This window comes from Dreissena polymorpha, chromosome 1 (assembly GCF_020536995.1).
Source record: "Dreissena polymorpha isolate Duluth1 chromosome 1, UMN_Dpol_1.0, whole genome shotgun sequence".
NCBI classification, from domain to species: domain Eukaryota; kingdom Metazoa; phylum Mollusca; class Bivalvia; order Myida; family Dreissenidae; genus Dreissena; species Dreissena polymorpha.
Window position 1 is genome coordinate 20,153,105 of NC_068355.1, and position 25,589 is coordinate 20,178,693.

Here is a 25,589-nt window from a genome sequence, read left to right on the forward strand (position 1 = left end):
AGAACAGTTCTTGATGTTCTAGAACAGTTCCAGAACAGTTCCAATTTCTAGAACAAATTTTCGCAGGGGTTAATGATACAATCTCCATTCATTGTGAAAAGTACTTAAACAACAATAAATGTGTGTGTTATTTTATATCTTAAAGGGATCTTTTCACGGTTTGGTAAATTGACAAAATTGAAAAAAGTTGTTTCAGATTCGCAAATTTTTGGTTTAGTTATGATATTTGTGAGGAAACAGTATTTGCCATGGTCTATTAATAGACATTATATGCATCTTTTTTCTATATAAAAACCTAAAATTTATCAAGCGTTGCAACGCGAAAATATTGAATAATTTGGAAAGTTCTGTTGTTGTCGTTTAAATTTGTGAAACTACGAAGATTGCTTATATAAGGTATAAAATACGCATCCTTATGTATGCTTGGCAGGATAGCTCAGTAGGCTTATGCGTTTTTACTCCAGGATTCAGGGGAGTCACAGGTTCAAGCCCTGCTGCGGGCTACTTTTTTTCCTTTTTTAAATTTTATTTTTTATTTTTTATTGGAGCTTTTAAAATTGAATGTTCAACTTTATCAATATAAAGCATTTAATGACCAACTTCAAAACATGCCAAAATCTGTGAAAAGGCCCCTTTAAAAGCAAGACTATGATATCAGAATAGGGTGTTAATTATGCCCATTCCGCAAGATGGACCCTAAATGTGTACTTGTAACCGTGGAACCAAAATATGAGTCATATGTCATAATTATGTCGTCCACACAATTTACAGGAACATGAAAAAAATAATACCAAGGCTTAATTTTTTTTTTAAATACATCGTTAAGCACATTTTTTTAAAGCTGAAAACAATGTAACTGAACAATAATGCATTAAATTGACAAATTTTACGGTGTATGGTTGAATGTCAATTGGTGATTATTCTTACTATAATAACTCAGAAAATTGAGATACAAATTAAAAAACAAACAAACAACTGTTCGAATATTTAGGGACAACGATATGTGTTCGAAAATTCAGAGCCAATGTACAAATATTGCTTTTAAGAATAGATATGGATATGAAATTGTGTTAAGTGTCAATTGTTTAAACTTATAATAGCACATGCTTGTATAATTACTACTTTATAGTATAAATTACTTTCATGTATGTTTTACTTTAAGCTTACCATTAAACATGGTAACCTACCCAATAATGCAAATGTAATGGTCAATTGCCCTAAGGCATTGGTCGTAATCTAGATCTACCAGGTTTTATGATTTTAATCCTTTTGAAAAACACTTGATCGCTAAAATTCTTTGCAAGCGAGTAAAAATAAATCGGTTTAAACTAAACAGTATATGGATAAATGAATTATTTTAAGATAAGTTAGAAGTACTTGTAACCCACTCTTTAAGGATATAACACAAAAATAACGTTTGTTCACATGGAACAAGCAAAGCAAGATTAAATTGTTACCATACTCTGGTCAATTAAAGGTTACTTCTTAAATGTTTGACCTATCATTAAATTTTTGAAATGTCAACCACAGTTTGCGGTTCTTAATGATGTCTGACAATGGCTTTAGAATGTCATTAATTTTCTCAAAACAGCATTGAATAATTTTCCAAATGCATGAGCTGCAATATTATTTTGTAACAATCTAGCTCAGGGGAAATCAAGTGGCATTACAGATAAATTGCATCTTTATTTCTAGGCTGCACGCAAATAGCATGATCACAGTGCATATAAGGCTTTGCCCACCAATTAACTTGCACTAATGGCAGTTATTGAATGCCAAAAACATATAAAAACTGTGAATAAATAGGATTTAACAATCTTAGAACTAACAAAGTATGCTTCCTGTTGAGGATCACCTGAAAGTGTACATGTTGTGAAACCAGCCAGCCAAGAAATCTGTCAGAAAGTGTGGATGACAAGTTAACTCTTTCAGTGCTGGAACCGAACTTTGAAGGCCTTTGCAAACAGTTTGGATCCAGATGAGATGCCACAAAAGGTGGCGTCTTATCAGGATCCAAACTGTTTGCTATTCTGATAGTATTCTTTGAAAAAATCGAAGAAAATGCTAATTTTAGAAATTCAGCAGACAACATTTTAGCAGACGTCAAATTTCCCAGCATGCAAAGGGTTAAACAAGTCCTAAACAATCAATTTGGGTCATTGTATTTGCATGTTACCAATTGCATGTTTATACCAAAGATAGGTCTAAATAGACCTTATAACAGCTTGTTTAATACTCTTGGCAATTGCAACATAGAGAATAATAGGTTAATGTTGATTATAGATCAGGTTTATCATGCAAGGCTTAGAAAGCAAAAAGCACGAGCCTTGGCGAGTGCTTTTTCGTTTTCGTGCCGAGCATGATAAACCTGATCTATAATCAACACTGACCTATTATTCTATTTATCCCACTTTTTATTCAGTAAACTTTTTTTATTTAAACAAAATAAGTTATGAGTGTTTGTCGTACTTTGATAATGACTGTAGTGTAACCAAGGTCAGTGTATTACTCCGCGTTCCAAAAATAACCGCTGATCAAATAATCTTTTTTTAAAATCAGAATATCGTTCTGTAACAAAGTGTCGAGCATTATAAATTACAATTTTAATCATATTGAATTGCAAATCTTAAAGTTTTATGATATCAATATGACATTAATTAAGTTGTTATATACAAGGAACTACATTTGTTTACAACGTAGCCTAACACCACACACAATTCACTTTCGATATCAAACTATCAAGTCGATCACGAGGTGCACAATATTTGCTTCTTTGTTATAATATGTGGTTATTTCGTGACGAAATAACAAAGATTACCTGGATTTAAGCTAATTATATACATTTTGAATGTTGAAAGTGGCACCAAAGAATTGTGAGGCAAAGTTGTTCGAACTAGAGAAAGACATTTGCTGGTGAAGTGACTGGGTGGGGCGAGCATCAAGATCAACTTGTTTGACGGTAGACAGTGGTTGTCTAGGCTGCATTTCGGCCATAGTTTCGGTGCATGAAGGTGAACAAGAATGAACACTTTTGCTGCTGTTCAACAGATATGTTGGAATAATTGGTTATGGACTGGACATTTGTGTGCCCTGTTATTGCCATGGTTTCAGCGGGTGGAATGTTTGCATTTCGAAGTTTTTGGACCAGGAATTTGCGAACTGAGTGGTTCGTTATTCTCTTGTGATTAGAAAGCCGGCGTCTTTTGCCATGGCCTTCAGCATCTGACCTAGCTTGTTGACACCCAATTGTTGACGCAAGAACCACTGGGATGCAGTGTCATTTGTGCCTATTGCCAGGTTGAAAAGATGCTTTGAAGAAAAACCAGATGGACGCATATTGGAGTACAGCTTGAAAATTAACACAGGATTTCTTGGTCCAGACGATTGTTTTCTACGGTCAAAGGTGAGCAACTCAAACTGACTTCTTCAAAGGGGAGCAACAACAACAGAACCTATTTGCATAGTGTTAAATTTACCTAATACTAGAGGTTTTAATAAAAATAAATGACAAAAAACACGTTTGTTGCAAATTTTCTTTGTTTTAAGGTCATTAAGATTGACAAACTTTTGAGTTTGTTTTTATTATTGATGCACTTGGCAAATACAGGTGACGAGGTGTGTGGGAAAAAGTAGTCCCGGTTCGGCAGTTGATGACGTCATTTCGTGCCATTGATTATAGCCTTGCCGTTGATTATAGATGAAATTTAATAAACGGGGCTTTAATCAACCGATTTCGCTGTAAAAGTGGGATAAAAATCACTTTGTCATGGAAGCTAAAACAAACTACAAATAACTTGCAGCACTCAAGTTATACTTAATTCTACTAAAACACATGGAGACACAAATAAACATTGAAAGTTAGAAATAAGATTTATATATATTATCGTAAACTGATGGATGAGCCAATGCAATTAAACTCTTTCTTAAAATTTCTGTAGCATAAAAATAGTTAAAGGCGATCTTTTGAATTTCATTATCTCTATGTTAGATGGTGAGTATGCCTTTGAATTTTGAAGCCACTTGTGCAAGAGCCTACGGTCTATATGTCAGTTTTTCCAGTAGAGCTGACCTTCCCCCAAATTATATAAGTCGCGTTCTGAGAAAACTGGACATATTGCATGTGCATAAAGTGTCGTCCCAGATTAGCCTGTGCAGTCCGCAAAGGCAAATCAGAGACGACACTTTCCGCCTAAATTGGATTTTTGCTAAGAAGAGACTTCATTTAAACAAAAAAGGTCATAAAAGCGGAAAGTGTCATCCCTGATTAGCCTGTGTGGACTGCACAGGCTAATCTGGGATGGCACTTTACGCACATGCATTATGCCCAGTTTTCTCAGAACACAACTAATATAAGGTTAAAATATGTGCAAATACATGGTTCTGTGTTTAAATTTTGTTTAATTATCAAAAGTTTGTCATTATGCTGCACTTAGACATAATATATTTTTGTGTCATTTATTTAAAAGTACTTTTATTCAAAGTTTTATCTCACAACTGGCTGCTGCAACAGATGACAATTAAAACAATTGATGTGTTTGTCAGAAACACAGTGCCTGCTAAAGAGCAGCTTTGAAGCCATATATTTGACCTTTGACTTTGAAGGATGACCTTGACCTTTCAGAGCTCAAAATGAGCAGCTCTATGAGATACACATGCATGCCAGATATCAAGTTGCTATCTTTAATATTGCAAAAGTTATGACCAATGTTAAAGTTTGTGACACATACAATGACAAGACACATTACAATGACTGTGAGACAGGCCAAAAACTTTTACCCCGATCATTCCATCCGGTTGCATAAAAATGTGTCTGCCTTTCTGTATTTTTTATGGAATATGTCAAAGTCTTGCTAGAACAAAATAAGTACAAATATCAATAGTTTTATCTATTATAATCATTGGAACCTTAATGTTATATTTTGTTTTTGAATGCCATGACATGACTGCTTTAAACAATTTTCATATTGAACACCATAGACCCTGCATTATTGACCTATCTTGAAAATTGGTCTAAACAATTTACATGCTTTTTACTCTAAATTATATATTATCTGAGTTCTATGCTCTGAAATATGTGATTTAAAGAAAGGTCAGTTTGTCAAGAGTACATTTGTTCTACTTACATCTTGGCTTTGTTCGAAAATGGTTCTATTCAGTTGAAAACATTGCTCTAGGGGGAACAGAAGTTGTCCTTATCTTTAGATGTACTTTGTTAATTATGATCTATTGACTGCCTTTACTTCTTAATGAAACTTGGTCAGAACACTTTTCCCAACTACATTGCATGGGAAACTGGGTAATGTGAGCTCAAAACTAGGTCACATAAAAAAGCTTTTTTACAATTTAGAATTTGCTTTTTTCCAATCTTCATAAACCTTTTTTTACTCTCAGCCAAGTTCAAAACAAAAATATGCCTAGAAATGATATAAATTATGTTTAATAAAGTACTTTCATTAATTTTAATTACACCTTCTTAGAATAGTTTAGTTCTTTCGGTTCTCAGGTGAGTGCCTTAGTGTTAATGGCCCTCTTTTGATAGAAAAGTGGGCAATTACTTACATTAATTTGTATTTTTCACTCATCCCACTTAGTTAATAATGGTCAAAGTTATGGACAGGCATAATTGTGCAATATAATTGTTTTTATGTAAAAAGTCTTTCAAGTCAATAAATGCAATTATTTCTGAATCGCTCATAAAGAACATTGTGATATAATCTGGATGTAAAAATCGCTCAAGAATCAAGGAGTATTATATTTTTTTGATGTTTAATTGGTGACAATTCTTTTTATTTGATGTTTAATTTGTGACAATTCTTATTAAAACTGCAGGAGAATTAGCATATAGCAGTTCCTTAAAGCATTTGCTAGAAATGATTATGAAGTCAGGAACTCAATATAACAAGGACCAGATTAAGACCAGTTCATGAATTTTTAAATGTACATTCTTTTTATCACACACATTTTAAGGTTAGTTCATGAGCTGTTCATGAACAGTTGCTTATCCTCTTCAAACGCTCTGCATTAATTCATTTACTGCATTTTGTGAGGACAAATAAATGACAGTTCATGTATTCTTAAAAGTCAAATTTATATAAATTTGGTGATCATGAACTCATCTTAAGAACATTTTATGTTTATACACGTGTGAATAACATCAGAGAACAAATCAAGAGCTGTGAAGTTGTGAACTGCAGTTTGCAAGTTAAGTTCATGAATTACACTTCAACACCGTTATTTCGAACACCGAAAATCCAAAGTCACCGTTATTTCGAAGTATTTTTCGGGTCCCGATTGTGGTTCTTCTTTGTTCAATGTAAAATTTCATTGTTAATCTGAACTTCGTTAAACCGAAGAAATCGTTAATTCGAAGTGATTATGTCGGTCCCAACACTATATTTTGCACCTTATTATCAATCAATCCGAAGTAAAAACTGCGAAACATTTAGAGTAATTTCACACCTATGTCGTCTGCGCGTTGTGCGTCAAAGCCGTTAATTACACCTTTGTCGCCTGCCGTAGCATGTTAATTTTATAATGTCGTCAAAAGCCGACGACGAGGCCGACAACATATGAATGAACATGATATCTAATCAACGTGTGACCACATGCATCAACGACGTAAGGCAGTTCTGCGAGCAAAACACGGGCGGAAGCCAGTTCTTCAATTTCCTTGGCAAATTGGAGAAATATGTTACACGCATCCAGTTTAGTGCTGCTAACCCCGGTGTTCAGAAAGACATCGCGTCTTATTTAAAAAAAAGTGAATTCATTTCTGAAAATGTATTCATATGTATTTACATGTATGATGCGCTATGCATTATATTTTATATGTTCTGTAATTAGAGAAAAAAATAAAGAAGAAAAAGAATCGTTTTATTCCTCCGTTTGATACAAGTAGAAATCTATTGCTATCTGACTAGTTTACGTTTTTAAGTAAAACAATTATTATAAGTACAGTGTGACCGAACCATGCGAATACCACAATGTTGTATTTTTTCAGGATCAAAGAAGTCGTCTGTCAAATGTTTATTTCGAATAATCGTTAATCCGAATTTTTTTTAACGGTCCTGACGACTTCGAAATAACGGTGTTGAAGTGTATGATATTTTTTATTCACATTCACAAACCTGTCTTCAGATGTTCTCTTATTATTCTCCTATCGGTTTCACCGGAGGGGACTTATGGTTTGCACTATGTCTGTCTGTCAGTCACACTTGTCTTGATCCTGCGATAACTTAAAAAGTTCTTAATATTTTTTCATGAAACTTGAAACCTGGATAGATGGCAATATGGACATTATGCATGTCATTTCATTTTGTTCCTACATCAACAATTCTGGTTGCTATGGCAACAAATAGACTAGAAAAACTGCTGAAAATGGTGGTTTTCTGGATCCTGCGATAACTTTAAAGGGACCTTTTCACAGAATTTGGCATTTTTTAACTTATTCATTAAATGCTTTATATTGATAATTGTAAACATTGGATCGTAAAAGCTCCAGTAAAAAATCAAGAATAAAATTAAAAAAAGGAAAAGGACATTGCCCGGAGCAGGTTTCGAACCAGTGACCCCTGGAGTCCTGCCAGAGTCCTGAAGTAAAAACGCTTTAGCCTACTGAGCTATTCCGCCGAGTACACATATTTGACGTATTTTATACCTTATATAAGCAATCTTCGTAGTTTCACAAAATTTAACGACAAAAACAGAACTCTCCAAATTATTCAATCGTTTCGCGTTGCAACGCTTTATAATTTTAAGGTTTTAAAATCGTCAAAAGATGCATATAATGGCTATATTAGACCATGGTAAATGTTCATTATTACTGTTTCCTCACAAATATCATAACTAAAACGAAAATTTGCGAATCTGAAACAACTTTTTTCAATTTTGTCAATTTACCAAAGCGTGAAAAGATCACTTTAAAAGTTCTTGTTTTTTTTTTTATGAAACTTGAAACATGGATAGATGGCAATGTAGATATTATGAATGTCATTTCATTTTGTTCCTATGTCAAAAATTCTGGTTACTATTGCAACAAATTTTTTTTTTTATTCTGACAATGGTGGAATATCTGACAATGGTGGAGTCGGTAGGGGACATATATTGCTTGGCAATACTCTTGTTCTCCATAATACTTTATTGTTCAGCAATTGAACTGGCAGCCATTGCTTCTTATGAAATGATGCTTTTGTGCATTTAATTGTTTTTTTAATTGTCCTGTGTAAAAATATTATAAAAATGTATGCCCCTTTTTCAACTTAGAAATTCTGTAATATTATATTTGTTAATTTATAGTTGACTTTGATATGGAAAATATACATGTTTTAAACTAGAACATTCATTCCAGTCACATTTCATAATTAACATAAATGTTCATTTCCATAAACTAACCTTATGTTGCTCAATGCTTGACAGTGACTGAGAATGAAGGATGTAAAATGTTTAATAAATGTTTATAAATACTTGGGACACAATTGTAAATTGCAATACAAAGCTTTAAGTGAATAAGGGTTGCTTTGTTATTTCTATCAATATTGTGAGGTAAGTTTGGTATAGTTAATCTTTGAAGACTGTTTGCCATTCTTTCAGTTTTTATTAACAAAGGAGACAACTCAACAAATTTTTATTACTTTAATAATCAGTTAGAAATGTGCATTGCTACTCTGTGTGGAGGATTTTACTTACATTCTCACTCGGGTTTTGTTTCAGGAAGAACATCGACTAAGTCCCGATTCTGTGGATGGTCCAATGTTAGCCAATGAGAAGAAGGACAAGACCTGCCTGGTATGTGGTGACAAGGCCCTCGGCTACAACTTCAACGCCGTATCATGCGAGTCATGTAAGGCATTCTTCAGGAGGAATGCTCACAAGGTTACTTATTCACTCTATACTCTTTCTTGCTCACAAGGTATAAGTAACTATAACCTTTTCTTGCTAACAAGGTATGAGTTACTGTATAACCCTTTCTCAGGTTAGATGCGTATCTAAGTGATTACAGGATAATTGATCTGTTGGGGTTGAAAGTGCAATTTCATTTTTGTTTCTGCATATTATGATATGTTTAGATATATCATATTAATATATCAGATAGATCATATATTAGAATATGATGTTTTATTATGGCCAAATGTCTGTTATGAGCTGTTACCATTGGCATCGTTAATGCTTTGTTTTTAAGGTATTTCATTTATTAAGTTAAAACATTTTCACACAATTATTTCCGTGCCACGTTTGAAACTGCATCATAAAAGGTCAAAATGAAGCTTATTAACAGTTAGAATTTAAATTCCCCAATCTTCAAAAATAGTGGTTAGAGTATTTTTCTCAAAGTATCTTGGAGGTTTTTAACATTTGGTCATGTGGGTTTTAAAACGGGGTCATAATTTAAAATTTAACTCTTTCAGTGCTGGAACCGAATTTTAAAGGCCTTCGCAAAATGTGGCGTCTGATCAGGATCCAAACTGATTGCTATTCTGATAGTATTCTATGAAAAAAAATCGAAGAAAATGCTAATTTTAGATATTCAGCAGACGACATTTTAGCAGAAGACAAATTTCCCAGCAAGCAAATGGTTTAGAAGTAGCTTGTACACTAATAAAGAGATCGTGTTTTTATTAACGAATCTACATTCATGAAACTTGGTCAGCATAGGTCCTAATGTAATCTTATGGGATTTGTATTTGTATTTGTATACTTGGCCTTTAAGTAAAATTGTAGAAAAAACTTGTTAACACTCTAGGTGTGTTACTTCAATATCTATAATGTTTGGCATTTGTTTTAAATAAGGGGTAGTTCTATACTTTTTATACCCCCATTACCATTGGTAATGGGGGCTAAATAGGAGTCACTTTGTCTGTCGGTCCGTCGATCGGTCTGTCTGTCTGTCCCAAAATTTCATCCGATCTTCACCAAACTTGGTCAGAAGTTGTATCTAGATGATGTCTAGGTCAAGTTTGAATATGGGTCATGCCAGGTCAAAAACTAGGTCACTGGTTCACTTAGTGTGTTTCAAACTGAAAGTTTGTCCGGACCATTACTATGTCATTTATCTTTAGATTTTAAAATGACTTGGTACATTTGTTTATCATCATGGGACGGTGTGTCGTGTGAAAAAAGTACATCGATATCTCAAAGGGCAAGGTCACACTTGCAGTTCAAAGGTCAAATGCTTGCCCGGGCCATAACTTTGTCATTTATCGAGAGATTTTAAAATCATTTGGCAAATTTGTTCACCATCATTTGACGGTGTGTCATTCGAAAGAATCATGTCGATATCTCCAAGGTCAAGGTCACACTTTGATTGAAAGGATCATAAATGAGCTTGTCCGACCATAACTATGTCATTCATTGTAAGATTTTAAAATCATTTGGTACATTTGTTCACCATCATTGGACGGTGTGTTGCGCGAAAGAATTACGTCGATATCTCCAAGGTCAAGGTCACACTTAAAGTTCAAAGGTCAAAAATGGCCATAAATGACCTTGTCCGGGCCATAACTATGTTGTTCATTGTGAGATTATAAAATCATTTGGCACTTTTGTTCACCATTATTGGACGCTGTGTCGCGTGAAAGAATTACGTCGATATCTCCGAAGTCAAGGTCACACTTTGAGTTCAAAGATCAAAAATGGCCATAAATGAGCTTGTCCGGACCATAACTATGTCATTCATTGTAAGATTTTAAAATCATTTGGCACATTTGTTCACCATCATTGGACGGTGTGTTGCGCGAAAGAATTACGTCGATATCTCCAAGGTCAAGGTCACACTTAAAGTTCAAAGGTCAAAAATGGCCATAAATGACCTTGTCCGGGCCATAACTATGTTGTTCGTTGTGAGATTATAAAATCATTTGGCACTTTTGTTCACCATTATTGGACACTGTGTCGCGTGAAAGAATTACGTCGATATCTCCAAAGTCAAGGTCACACTTTGAGTTCAAAGGGCAAAAATGGCCATAAATGAGCTTGTCCGGGCCATAACTTTGTCGTTCATTGTGAGATTTGAATATCATTTGGCACATATGTTCACCATCATTGGATGGTGTGTCGCGCGAAAGAATTACGTCTATATCTGCAAGGTCAAGGTCACACTTTGAGTTTAAAGGTCAAAAATGGCCATAAATGAGCTTGTACGGGCCATAACTATGTCGTTCATTGTGAGATTTTAAAATCATTTGGCACATTGGTTCACCATCATTGGACAGTGTGTCGCGCGAAAGAATTACATCGATATTTTCAAGGTCAAAGTCAAACTTTGAGTTCAAAGGTAAAAAATTGCCATAAAAGAGCTTGTCTGGGCCATAACTATGTAGTTTATTGTGAGATTTTAAAATCATTTGACTCTTTTGTTAACCATCATTGGACGGTGTGTCGCGCAAAAGAATTACATCAATATCTCCAAGGTCAAGGTCACACTTTTAGTTCAAAGGTCAAAAATGGCAATAAATGATCTTGTCTGGGCCATAACTATGCCATTCATTGTGCGACTTAAAAATGACTCTGTACATTAATTTCGTTCACAGTCATTGAACGGTTTGTCATGTGAAAGAACTCAAGAGTTCAAAGGTCAAAATGGCTATAAATGATAATGGCATAATAATTCTTAAAAATCGCCATAAATTATGTTCTCTTGTTTTGTGAAGACAGGATGAAAAATAGTCTGTGTCAATGCGACATGTGGGGGTATGCGTCACGTCTGTTACAAGGCTCTAGTTCTTTGAGGTAAATGTTGGGGTATAAAACCTGGTCAAAAATTTCACAGAGATTTCAGTTTTGATATGCTAAGGCAAACATTTTTGGTATGATTTCAGATTGTTTTCATGTTTTTGGAATAACTACTTATAGAATGAAGATGCACACAATAAGTCATGTGTCTGGTGTTTGAAGGACAGGTAGCTAAATAAGGCTTAAATTATAAATAGGTTTATGTTTTAACCTTTTACCCCTTACATACAGTCAATCTTGTGCTTGCGACCACTTGAATTAAGCGACTTTTGTCTTATGCGACCACTTTAAATCCCGCCCGAGCAATTCAACTATATTTTCATATTGTATTAAGCGACTTGTGTCTTACGCGACCAGTGACCGCTGATTTTAGTGTATTTTGATGCCTGAGTCTTGAATTAAGCGACCGCTTTAAGGTAAAAGTGGTAAATCTGTTGACTGTTCAGGAACAAATCAGTGTTGATTGTTTATCTAAGCCGATAACATGAACGATCTCATCTTTGTTTTAATTTCACACCAGCCATTTCCTTTGTCTCGATGACCGGTTCTGACCGGTGTAAATGCTGACTGCGTATCAATTTTTGGTGTCGAATAATACAGTGAGGTATTGCCAACAGTCTACGGTTTAAAGAGTTTACTATCTGGGATGTTAAGTGACAAATTTGATCGCCGATTTAATTGCAGAAACAATGCGCCGACGTTACAAATATTTTCCCAGTGTTCTCGAAAGGTGTAAAAAATAAACTTTTAATCTGTAACATGTAGCGAAATCTGTTCATTAAAAAATGTAATTGTTATTATGCTAATTAATTTGTGTTAGCAAATTTTCCAATCAGGCGTGTTTATTTAGTTTTAAATCAAGGTGTTCTATTTATTTCCCTATGTACCATAATTGAGTCAAATATATAGAAGCTTACATGCAGAAATTAAAATGTCAAACGGAAAGTATTAACGTTCAATGAGAAAATTCGGGTATTGGAAGTGTCGAAGAGTACAAGTGCACGTACATTTAATTGGGAATGAGTTTGGAGTCGGAAAAACCCATTCTCCGTGCAAACCATTTACGTTGTATTTTGAATTAGAGAGAACAAAAACAACTTATTTTTTGTAAAAAATTGTTTTATTCATTTTATTTATATTTAGATTCATTTGATTACAAAAGCAGAAATCGCTGTGTCAAAAGGAGATAATCCGATATCTGGATTTAAAATCAAAGGTCCGCATTCATCACAAATAGCCTTTTTTTTTAATTTAAAGACCATTTTATTTAGAGACCACTTTTGGTTACTCCCTTTAGTGGTCTCTAAATTCAAGATTGACTGTATGTATTTTGACGCATTTGTAGTCCCTGAGAAAGTTACATTTAATTAGCCGGATTTTTTTCGAAAAAATCTCGGCTTATAGATTGATGTTGTCGGGCGGGCGGGCGGGGTGGCGGCGTGCTCGAAAATGTTAAAGTTCTTATTTCATGGTATAACTTTGGTATGCTTGGACCTAGAGTCTTCAAACTTGACATGAAGGTTGGCCAGGATTAACAGATGACCACTGGTCATTTCAAGGTCATTCATTTGAAGGTCAAGGTCACTGTGACCTTCAATATAAAAAATGTTAAAGTTGTTATAACTTTGGTATGCTTGGACCTAGAGTCTTGAAACTTGACATGAAGGTTGGCCATAACTAGTTAGTAACCACTGGTCATTTCAAGGTCATTCATTTGAAGGTCAAGGTCACTGTGACCTTGAATGTAAAAATGTTAAAGTTCTTATTTCATGGTATAACTTTGGTATGCTTGGACCTAGAGTCTTCAAACTTGACATGAAGGTTGGCCAGGATTAACAGATGACCACTGGTCATTTCAAGGTCATTCATTTGAAGGTGAAGGTCACTGTGACCTTCAATATAAAAATGTTAAAGTTGTTATAACTTTGGTATGCTTGGACCTAGAGTCTTGAAACTTGACATGAAGGTTGGCCAGAACTAGTAAGTAACCACTGGACATTTCAAGGTCATTCATTTGAAGGTCAAGGTCACTGTGACCTTGAATGTAAAAATGTTAAAGTTGTTATAACTTTGGTATGCTTGGACCTAGAGTCTTGAAACTTGACATGAAGGTTGGCCAGAACTAGTAAGTAACCACTGGACATTTCAAGGTCATTCATTTGAAGGTCAAGGTCACTGTGACCTTGAATGTAAAAATGTTAAAGTTCTTATTTCATGTTATAACTTTGGTATGCTTGTACCTAGAGTCTTCAAACTTGAAATAAAGATTGGCCAGTACTAGAAGATGACCACTGGTCATTTCAATGTCATTCATTTGAAGGTCAAGGTCACTGTGACCTTAAATGTTAAAATGTTAAAATTGTTATAACTTTGGTATGCTTGGACATAGAGTCTTCAAACTTGACATGAAGGTTTGCAAGCACACTTAGATGATAATGAAATTGATGGAAACTTCAAACAATATGTTACTAATTTGCTAATAAAAAAATTGAGATCAAACTTTCCTAATTGTCAATTAAAGTTCATATTTGTGACCTTAAATGTTATTGTTGTTCATGTATATGCATGCATTCAAAACATAACACAAGGTTTGCTCATGCCTTGAAAAGTACTTACATTTCATTTTGACCTTTGAACAATATTTCAGTAATTTAAGTATTGCATTGACAAAAACACGAAAGGTACTTTCCTGTCATTTAAATCAAAAATCCGGCTTCAATGCGGTCATCTCCAACCGCGGAACTCTTGTTAAATACTTTTCTTACTAGATTCAAGTTTTAAAGGCGTCATTTCCAACCCTTAGATACTGATGAGCAGCAAACAGCATAACACCTGAACAGACTGCGAGTTACTGGCAGGCTAAGATATTCTGATCTTTATAATGCTGTTTGCACACAGCCATTTTCACTTTGCGTCTTAGTGGGAAAGGGTTAAGGTGTCGAATATCTGTTCATTCTGTGCTGTATATCACAATTAAGGAAACATTCGATTACAACTCTTGATGGAGAATGCAATTTGCAGGTATACCCAACAGAAGCATTCTTTCAGTGTTGCAAAATTTCTATTGAGAAAGAGCAGTGACAACAGTTTTCAATCTGTGACAGTTCACTGACCCCATTTGAGGAAGAGCTGACTGTTTTAAATCTGTGACAGTTCACTGACCCCATATTCAATGATGAAATAAAAAAAGAACAGGGAAAAAAATTACTCAACCAAGGTTTCATTATGATATCATAAAATAGCTGCATGGGCTGTAAGAAGATAATTGTATGTCTTACGCTGGCATTGCAAGCGTTACAAATTAATATGAAAAGATTTTCGAATGTCATCATAGCTCAAAAAGAGCTCATTAGACCTCATAAGCAAATTTCATTTATGATTGAATTTAAAACAGCTATCCAGGGGAAGAAGATGTTGGCAGGCCTTGTTCATTAAGTATAATAGCTTAACTGGGGTATATTCAGGAGAAGTCAACTGAGACAGTTTTGCTGTTCACCATTGCAACAGACATTCTTAAGCGAGTATAGACGATGTCAATTATTTTTTATGGACACTTTTTTTTGGTATGACTTAGTAATGATCAAAACTAATGTCTCCACAGGGCACTGCAGATGTGAATTATTTAGTGAAAGTAATGTAAATTAAAGAGACTTGTTCTCAGTTTGGGGCACTTTTTTGAGAGTGCCAGTTAAGCCTGAAATTAAGAGATTAAAAAAAACCCAGATCTATACGGCTCCATTATAATAACAAAAAAATATATTTAAAGATTTTTTAAAAAAGCTAACAGTTTGTCAGGATTGGAGCTTGAACCAGTGTCCATTATATGGATGAACCCATTTTTGCCTAGTGTCTAGAATGATGCAGCGTCTCATCAGTGTCTGCGCTGTTTGCTTAAAGGAATTTCTGTTAGAAATATTCTAAATATAGAAATAAAAATACTAGACATCCCTAATTTTGGAAATAAATTGATCCAATTTAAAAGGATGGGAGAGTCCACTAGGCATAAATGGGTTAAAACTCCTAAACGACCTGGCAATCAAGACTGTTCTTTGTCGGTATGCATTTGGTAATGAAAATAAATAATCAACATGTTCAAACAAAATTATATGAAAACAACAGATACAATTGAAATTATTCAGTAGTTTCGTGTTTGTAATGCTTTATAATTTAATCAAGTTCAAATGATGATTATATACACAATGCGACCTGTGATTTTTGCCGAGATTCTTGCATCTGACCGCGATCAATGCAACGTGACAAATCGCTGTGAAATTTGAAAATTTGGGTGATGTCTCGGCAATTCCATGGTGACCACTGAGCGATGTATCTCGCTGTAAGGCAATCAGCAGGAATCTCCGCGAACCCCTGTGATTCACCTTTTCTCATGATGAAAAGAAGTCGGCAACATGGGAATCGAAAATATGCATTCCGCAAACTAGGATACATTGTAAATAACCAAAATATTAAATATTGGGCCCATTGGGAATTGGCATAAATGATTGCAACACACAGTTTCATTGCTTTATCCATCCGTTTAACCAATTTTAATCGCTTAGAGGTTAAACCACCTTCGACAGCTAATTGGTGTTGATCCGTTGTGTAATGTCAATAAAGGTGTGAAAAACTAGCGAGTCAGAGTTTATTACATGTATTCCCTATCAGAGCTGTACGTGTAAGAAAAATAAATACAATAATCCAGACTATTTATTTGCAAGCTTACGCAGCGTAACTGTAAACAAATATTCACTTTCATTTTTACCCGTTAGCAGAAAGTCCCAGGAAGCATGTTTTTTGCATGCTGCGTATGACGCAATAAAACATGTTTTTGTACATTCAATCTAAATTTAAATTTGCTCGTCCAATGAAAACTGTGTCCAAAAATGCACTGTACTATTTACACTTCTGAAAAATGGCGTTTTCATATGTTGTGTTTAAAAAATTCCTAAACATGTTTGTTGTCATAAATGTTTAAGATTATTTTTTTGTAAGTGATGTTGTAATAATGTTAGATTATCGGATAATTGTTCACATTAGAAAGCGGTATTATACAGTTATAGATACGATTTAGTTTATATGCACAAATTGGCAAAACACCGATGTCACCGATATCCACTGCGATCACTGCGTATCACGGGTGTCACAATCGACTCTGGGCGCTAATTGTCTTTGCTGCGTTTTATGGAATTCGTCTTCAATATATAATTTTTCTTGCCAATTTTGTGATATTGTAACATATTTTATCAATATATTGCAATTTAACACATATAAAAAATCATATAATCTTGCTTTAACATTCATCATAAATGCTCGTGTTACCAATCAAGAATGCCGGTATACTTTATGTTACAAAGGTTTTGCAAACAACACACATTAAAACAAACAAACATCCCTATACAAATTTTTGAAAATGGTACATTTATTTTTTATGAAACAGCCAATGCTGCATTTAAAGCCTAAATGCAGTTTAATACACAATAATTGTTTTTTTATTTCGTTTTGTTGTATCAAATGCGCATAATTAAATTCGCATTTTCCCATTTTATTGCTAACGCGGCGTTTGTTCTAGCCACATCTATTGCTCATGTAATTTTCTTTGTTCTGTTTGAAAGCGTGCGATAATTAGCGTGAGAGTATACACTGTTGAAGAAAAAAACTGTGTAGCGAAGAGAATGCTCTATCTTTGACGTTACGCTCATTTAGGTAGTTTATTATTGAAACAGGTAATGTTCTGTGTACTGATTTACAGGAAAGTCTGGTCAAGACTAGATTTAATTTTGGCTATTGTGAAAATATGATCAGCAGTGTTTAGACTGCGATGTTTGGCAAAACAGATACAAAATTGTGAATGCAACGGCTTGCGGATATGGTCAATTATCACCGGTAATACATTGTTTTGAATGACGTTTTTGTTTAAATTTATAATTTCAAATAAATTTAATGGACAAAATATATAAAAACAATGTACATGTGAGAGAACAAATGCCAGCATCGTTTTAAGATGAATCTTCTATCTGAAATAAAACACGAAAGAGGATTAAACATTCAATGGATTAACATGTATGAATGCATATTTGGGAATATTTCATGATGATTTATGTGCGTCGTGTACGCCGGAGCGTCTTATGTATGGAAAAAAAAATGTTAAAAAATAGGGGATGCGTCTTACATTCCGGTGCAACATATACCCCGAAAATAGGTTAGATATCTTATCTTTTATATTTTATTTACTGAAAAATCACTTAACCTATTTATGCCTAGCATCTAGAAAAAGTTTATTTTAAGGAATTTCTGTAAGAAATATTCTAAATATAGAAATAAATATACTAGACATCCCTTATTTTGGAAATAAATGGATCCAATTTAGAAGGATGTGAGAGTCCACTAGGCATTAATGGGTTAATATATAAACAATACAAGCAACATTACATTTATTTTTAAATCTCTGTTTCACTGGCTATGCTGGTATCTGCACAAACATCGGTCTTCTCTCTGTCAAAGTGCCTTACCCAACAAATGCAACTTTATTATTGCAAGTGTAATCCACAGCTCATTAATATTCATTTTAATTTCCCTTGCCAATTTAAAAATGTGCTGTTACTGCAACTGTTATGAGCTTTTTTGCGCAATATCATTTTAACTGTTGCCATGAGTGCTAATAGTTACATTAACAAGTGAACCTGGTGTTAAATATCCAATTATCATTTAAACATGTATTTAATGATTAGAGCAGGCTGTCAAGCGTCATACTTTTTCCTACTTTTTCATCAGGGTCCTACTTTTTCCTATTTTTTTTTTACAAAATCTTCCTACTATTACTACTTTTTCATTTTAAATGGAGATTTTTTTTTAAAGAGTTTATTTAGTTATCTTGCAGGATTAATGAATCTATGGCATGACTGTATCCCTGTTAAGGTGCATTCATCTAGATGAGACCTGACAACCCATGCTGAGACCTCTTTAGGAAGGATAGATATTTATTTCTTATGTAACGCTTGAAATTATTGACAAAAGTTGTTTTTTATGTTCCCCACCACTATAGTGGGGGACTTTATGTTCCCCACCACTATAGTGGGGAACATATTGTTTTTGCCCTGTCTGTTGGTTGGTTTGTGTGTTTGTTTGTTTGTTTGCTCCAACTTTAACATTTGCCATAACTTTTCAATATTGAAGATAGCAACTTGATATTTGGCATGCATGTGTATCTCATGGAGCTACACATTTTGAGTGGTGAAAGGTTTAGGTCATCCTTCAAGGTCAAAGGTCAAAACAAAATCAAAGCGGCGCATAAGGGGACATGGTGTTTCTGACAAACACATTTCTTGTTTTAAGTAACAAAAGTGCCTTGTTTACTTCCTTAGCATTTTTACACTGCAGACTTCACTACCTTACACAGTTCCCAGGGAGGGAACCCATTGCTTATTCCAGTTTTATTATGTGTCCATTGACAACAATTTGACCAAACCATATGCATGTTTACATGATATTGCTGTTTGGAATGTAGAGATATAGAGATACATGATTGTATTGTATGAGTGGTTATGTAATATGGAATTCATTACACAAGCTATTTGAAAAAGAAAAACTGATGCTTTGCCGAGTTTTTATCATTTACAAAAACTGATGTAATAAATTCCGTATAACATGACAATGAATATGATGTTCTATTGATAACATAGGTTGATCATGTTAAGTAATTAAAGATAAATGCACAGAGCCTAAATGCCCTGATACATTTTCTGATGATGCCATAACTAGTGAGGTAACTTCAAGTTGTTACAGTGTATTATTAAAAATATTTAACAGCATTATTTCACTCTCGCGACGTCATCAATGATGTAAAAACAATTATTTGAAACTGCAATAAACAATTTAGTGCAACTGTTTCATTGACCAATCAATGATGTCATAAAAGATGTCAGGTGATGAGGTCCTATCTCATAGGCCGATCCAGTGGGGGAGGAGGGGAGTGGACACGGCGTACGCCCCCCCCCACCCCACTCAAAGTAAAGTCAATTCATTTGATGTTTCACACTTAACTAGATCTAAATCACCTATTTAAACTTGTCAAAGCCTTCAAAATCACTCAAATAGTGGAGCTTCCGGGGGGCTTCATCCCCTGTTCCCCCAAAACTATTAACTATGCACTTTTTATACCCCCACAAATGAAGTTTAGGGGGGTATATAGGAGTGAACTTGTCAGTTGGTCTGTCTGCCTATTAGCAGAGTCAAGGCAGAAAACCAAGTTTTTCTAGCCACATTATACCCCTCGACTTATGGCCGAGGTAGACTTATGGCCGCGAATGTACGGTAAGTGTCCGCTCTCTAATTCAAGTAGTTTTCATCCGATCTTCACCAAACTTGGTCAGAAGTTGTATCTACATGATGTCTAAGCCAAGTTCGAACATGGACCTTGCCGGGTCAAAAACTAGGTCATGGGGTCACTTAGTGCGTTCTAAACATTCAGCATGTTGTCCGCTCTCTTATTCAAGTAGTTTTCATCCAACTTCACCAAACTTGGTCAGAAGTTTTATCTAGATGATCTTAAGGCCAAGTTCGAACTTTTGCCTTGCGGGGTCAAAAACTAGGTCAAGGGGTCACTTAGTGCATTTTTTAACATTCAGCATGGTGTCCTCTCTCTTATTCAAGTAGTTTTCATCCGATCTTCACCAAACTTGGTCAGAAGTTTTATCTAGATGATCTGAAGGCCAAGTTCGAACATGGGCTATGCCAGATCAAAAACTAGGTCACAGGGTCACTAAGTAGTTTTTTACACATTGAGCATGGTGTCCGCTCTCTATTTCAAGTAGTTTAAATCCGATCTTCACCACACTTGGTCAGAAGTTGTAACTAGATGATGTGTAGGTCAAGTTTGAACATGGGCCATACCGGGTCAAAAACCAGGTCACGGGGTCACTAAGTGTGTTTTAAAGCTCACCATGTTGTCCACTCTCTAATTCAAGTAGTTTTTATCCAATCTTTACCAAACTTGGTCAGAAGTTGTATCTAGATGATGTCTAGGTCAAGTTTGAATATGGGTCATGCCGGGTCAAAAACTAAGTCACGGGGTATCTTAGTGCGTTTTAATCTCACCATGTTGTCCGCTCTCTAATTCAAGTAGTTTTCATCCAATCCTCACCAAACTTGGTCACAAGTTTTATCTAAATGATCTCTAGCGCAAGTTTGAACATGAGCCATTCCCGGCCTAAAACTAAGGACGGGGTCACCAAGTGCGTTTTTTAACATTCAGCATGGTGTCCGCTCTCTAATTCAAGTAGTTTACATCCGATCTTCACCAAACTTGGTCAGAAGTTTTATGGAGATGATCTCAAGGCCAAGTAAGAACATGGGCCTTTCTGGGTCAAAAACTAGGTCAAGGGGTCACTTAGTGTGTTTTATAAATTGAGCATGGTGTCCGCTATTTTTAGTGAAGACAACATGCAAAATATTATGTGTCAGTGCGGCATTTAGAGGTATTCGTCTCTAGTTTTGACCAGAAATATCTTAAATGATGGTACTTGGTGATGTTAATACAGTATGCCAATAAAATATGCTTAGTGTTTTCAACTTTTCCATGAGAAGTACTTAAGTTTTAGTTTAAACCTATTTATTTATGCTCAATTGCATCGAAAGCCTGATGCTTATATAAATGCTCTTGAGTCCATTTCCTGGGCCTAAAACCAGTTCTTGGTGTCTTTGGGAGAGATCTAAAGAATGATCTAAAGAATGCTTTCATGGTGGAGATTGAACCGTGACCTACCGGTCGCTAGGCGGACACCATATTCATTACACCACGGCAACGTTTTTAAGTACTAGTTTTGATTTATTGAATAAGAATTATTCCACCATATTGACCAATTTGTTTAGCATGAGAGCAATGATTCAGATAACAATTACAAACCACTAAATCACTAGGTGAGTTCAAAGAGTCCACATATAAATATTTCAAATATATATACGGATGATTTTGTGTTGCTGGTTGACTTATTAGTTTTCATTTCAGTTTTGTTCTTCTTGTATATCTCTGTTCTGCATCTATAGATGATCAATAATACCTAATAATGCGAGCAAGCCAAGAAATCTGGAGCCATGTAATTGTTTTGCGTGTGTTTGCAGCTAAGAACTGTGCAGAGAAAAGCATTCACTATCTTGAATCTCATTCATATAGCTCTTTATCTGTCATCACCATCAACCACAATCATGCAGTGGCCATATATCTTTTTAGCTCACCTGATTGCTCAGGTGAGCTTTTGTGATCGGTCTTTGTCTGTCGTATGTCCGTCAGTTTCCACATTTGGTTTGTAAACACTCTAGATGCCACATTTCATGTCCGATCTTCATGAAACTTGGTCAGGAGATTTGTCCCAATGATACCTCTATCGAGTTCGAAACTAGGTCATGCTGGGTCAAAAACTAGGTCACTAGGTAAAAAAAAAGAAAAGCCTTGTAAACACAGAAGTCGCATTTCAAACCCAATCTTCATGTAACTTTGTCAAAATGTTTGTCTTAATGATATGTTGGTTGAGTTCAAAAGTGGGTCCGGTCCGTTGAAAAACATGGCCACCAGTGGGCAAGGCAGTTTTCCTTATTTGGCTATAGAGAAACCTTGTGAACACATGGGTCATGCTGGGTCAAAAACTAGGTCAATAGGTAAAAAAAAGAATAACCTTGTAAACACTGTTGATATGTTGGTTGAGTTCAAAAGTGGTCCCGGTCTGTTGAAAAACATGGCCACCAGTGGGCAGGGCAATTTTCCTTATATGGTTATAGAGAAACTCTAGAGGCCACATTTCTTGTCCAGTCTTCATGAAATTTGGTCTGAAGTTTGTCCCAATAATACCTCGATCGAGTTCGAAACTGGGATATGCTGGGTCAAAAAAAAGAAAACTTTGTAAACACTGTAGAAGTCACATTTCATGCCCAATCTTCATGTAACTTTGTCAAAATGTTTGTCTTGATGATATGTTCGTTGAGTTTAAAAGTGGTTCCGGTCCGTTGAAAAACATGTCCGGCAGTGGGCTGGGAAGTATTCCTTATTTGGCCACAGAGAAAGCTTGTAAACGCTCTAAAGGCCTTATTTCTAGGTCCAAATGTTACAAAAACCTTATAAACACATGTAGAATTAGCATTACTTGCAAATGTTTGCATTGCAAAAAACCCATGCAAATGGACAGTACTCAGTCAGAATTAATCATATGCTCACACTGCAAAAGTAAACAGAAGAGAACCAATCTAATATGCTCAAGAGTACTGAATTTTCAACTACTGGTAAGAAATGAACAAGGCCTTGTAAAAAAAGGTGAGCAAACTAGGGCCCTCTTGTTTTAAAGATATTTTTTTTATGTTCCCCACTATAGTAGTGGGGGACATATTGTTTTTGCCCTGTCTGTTGGTTGGTCTGTCTGTCTTTCTGTCTGTCTGTTTGCGCCAACTTTAACATTTGCAATAACTTTTGCAATATTGAAGATAGCAACTTGATTTTTGGCATGCATATGTATCTCATGGAGCTGCACATTTTGAGTGGTGAAAGCTCAAGGTCAAGGTCATCCTTCAAGGTCAAAGGTCAAATATATGGGTCAAAATCGCTAATTTCATGTACACTTTTGCAGTATTACAATATTCAAGATAGCAACTTGATATTTGGCATGCATGTGTATCTCATGGAGCTGCACATTTTGAGTGGTGAAAGGTCAAGGTCAAGGTCATCCTTCAAGGTCAGAGGTCAAATATATGTGGCCAAAATCGCTCATTTTATGAGAACTTGCAATATTGAAGATAACAACTTGATATTTGGCATGCATGTTTATCTCATGGAGCTGCACATTTTGAGTGGTGAAAGGTCAAGGTCATTCTTCAAGGTCAGAGGTCAAATATATGTGGCCCAAATCGCTTATTTTATTAATACTTTTGCAATATTGAAGATAGCAACTTGGTATTTGGCATGCATGTGTATCTCATGGAGCTGCACATTTTGAGTGGTGAAAGGTCAAGGTCATCCTTCAAGGTCAAATATATGGGTCAAAATTGCTCATGTAATGTCACTTCTGCAATATTGAAGCTAGCAATTTTATATTTAAAATGCATGTGTATCTCATGGAGCTGCACATTTTGAGTGTTGAAGGGTCAAGGTCAAGGTCATCCTACAAGGTCAAACGTCATATAGGGGGACATTGTGTTTCACAAACGCATCTTGTTTTGTTATTAGATCATCACCTTTATTAGTAAGAGTTTTTGTTATTTTAGTTTGAAATTCCCCTGCTGGGAAATAAGGCTGCAGAAGAATGTGTGCCAGGTTCATGGTGTTATTTGATTAGTGTCCAGACATTCTGAGCTCAGTATTCAGACATGGATGATAAGGATGTAGCCATCGCCCTTGTAATCTTTATTAACCTAATGTACTGACCTGTTCGATCAATCATAACATCTTAGGAATCATGTTGCAGCCTGGCAGTGAACTAAAATAGTGTGGCGGTACGGTCTAGTTCGCTTATGCAAGTGAACCGGTCAGGGGACGGCTATGAGTTATGTAATTTTGTGAGCACTTATATAATACGGAAATATTATTCAAGTCTAATTAAAGAACGCTTATTTCCATTCAGGATAACACCACTGACTGATTGTTATTCAATTAACTAAAGGTGTCCAGTCAGATACGCCTGAATACACTCAAAGAATTAAATCTATAAGTGAAAACCAAAGCAGCTTTATTGAAAATAACTTTTTTTAATCTTTTATCCTAATAACTAGTTAAATGAAGAACAATGACAGAGAATTAAGAAAAGGTACAAGCCAAGTCTAAAGAATCTAAGTATCATTAAAAATGAACAAAATACAGCAAATACATTAATGAATGTACAACAAAAGAAGTTCACAATCTGTCAAAAACTGATATAATTATAAGTTTAACTGTAAGTCTAGAAGTTGCTTCAATTATCTAGTTTAGAAAATAGGTCTAACTTAATCTGAAGAACACAATTTATGGAGATTGGAAAATCCAGTGAATCAAATGTAAAAATAGAAGAATTTACTTAAGTTATTTAAATAAAATAGTCTTTCTAATTTAGAAAATACAAAATAACAAGGGCTGTTTGTAAAACATGCATGCCCCCCATATGGGCTGTCAGTTGTAGTGGCAGCCATTGTGTGAATACGTTTTTTGTCACTGTGACCTTGACATTTGACCTAATGTAAGTTATCATCCGGAAACCATTGTACTATTTCGAGTCACTGTGACCTTGACCTTTGACCTAGTGACCTGAAAATCAATAGGGGTCATCTGCCAGTCATGATCAATGTACCTATGAAGTTTCATGATCCTAGGCCCAAGCGTTCTTGGGTTATCATCTGACAACCACCTGGTGGACGGACCGACAGACCAACCGACATGAGCAAAGCAATATACCCCCTCTTCTTCGAAGGGGGGCATAAAAATATTCTAAATAATAACAATAACTTGGAAAATTATGCCAAAATGTCTTGATGCTGGTGTTACAATAATTGTTTAATTAGTTATTTATTTAAGTGTTGTTATCTTTTCAAGAAAGCATCAAGAAGTGTTTGAATCAGCCAGAACAGCTTATTTTATACAGTTCTGAGAGCACTTGCAGAACAGTCTATTTTCCCTCAGAACAGTCCATTTACAGACATTTTGATTGGTTAAAAATATTATTTCTACTCATAGACTAAAAATATAATAAAAACACTCAAAATCAACAATGTTATTTAAATTGAACATAACCAACATATTTCCAATAAAATATACAAGCTCCACATGCATTCAGCTATAAAACTATACTTTACTACAACAGTAAATGAGTAAGTATCTTGACCTGAAGAGAAGTTAAGCTTCTTGTGATCTAAATCAA

General features: G+C 35.1%; 1 protein-coding gene across 1 annotated transcript in view; it reads left to right on the plus strand.

Annotated features, from left to right (window-relative positions):
* Positions 1-25,589, plus strand: part of LOC127873191 (nuclear receptor subfamily 1 group I member 2-like) — a 136,878-nt gene that overhangs the window by 86,161 nt on the left and 25,128 nt on the right. The window contains 1 exon segment of the mRNA XM_052416934.1: positions 8,710-8,871. Within this exon segment, the coding sequence (XP_052272894.1) occupies positions 8,710-8,871 (162 nt within the window).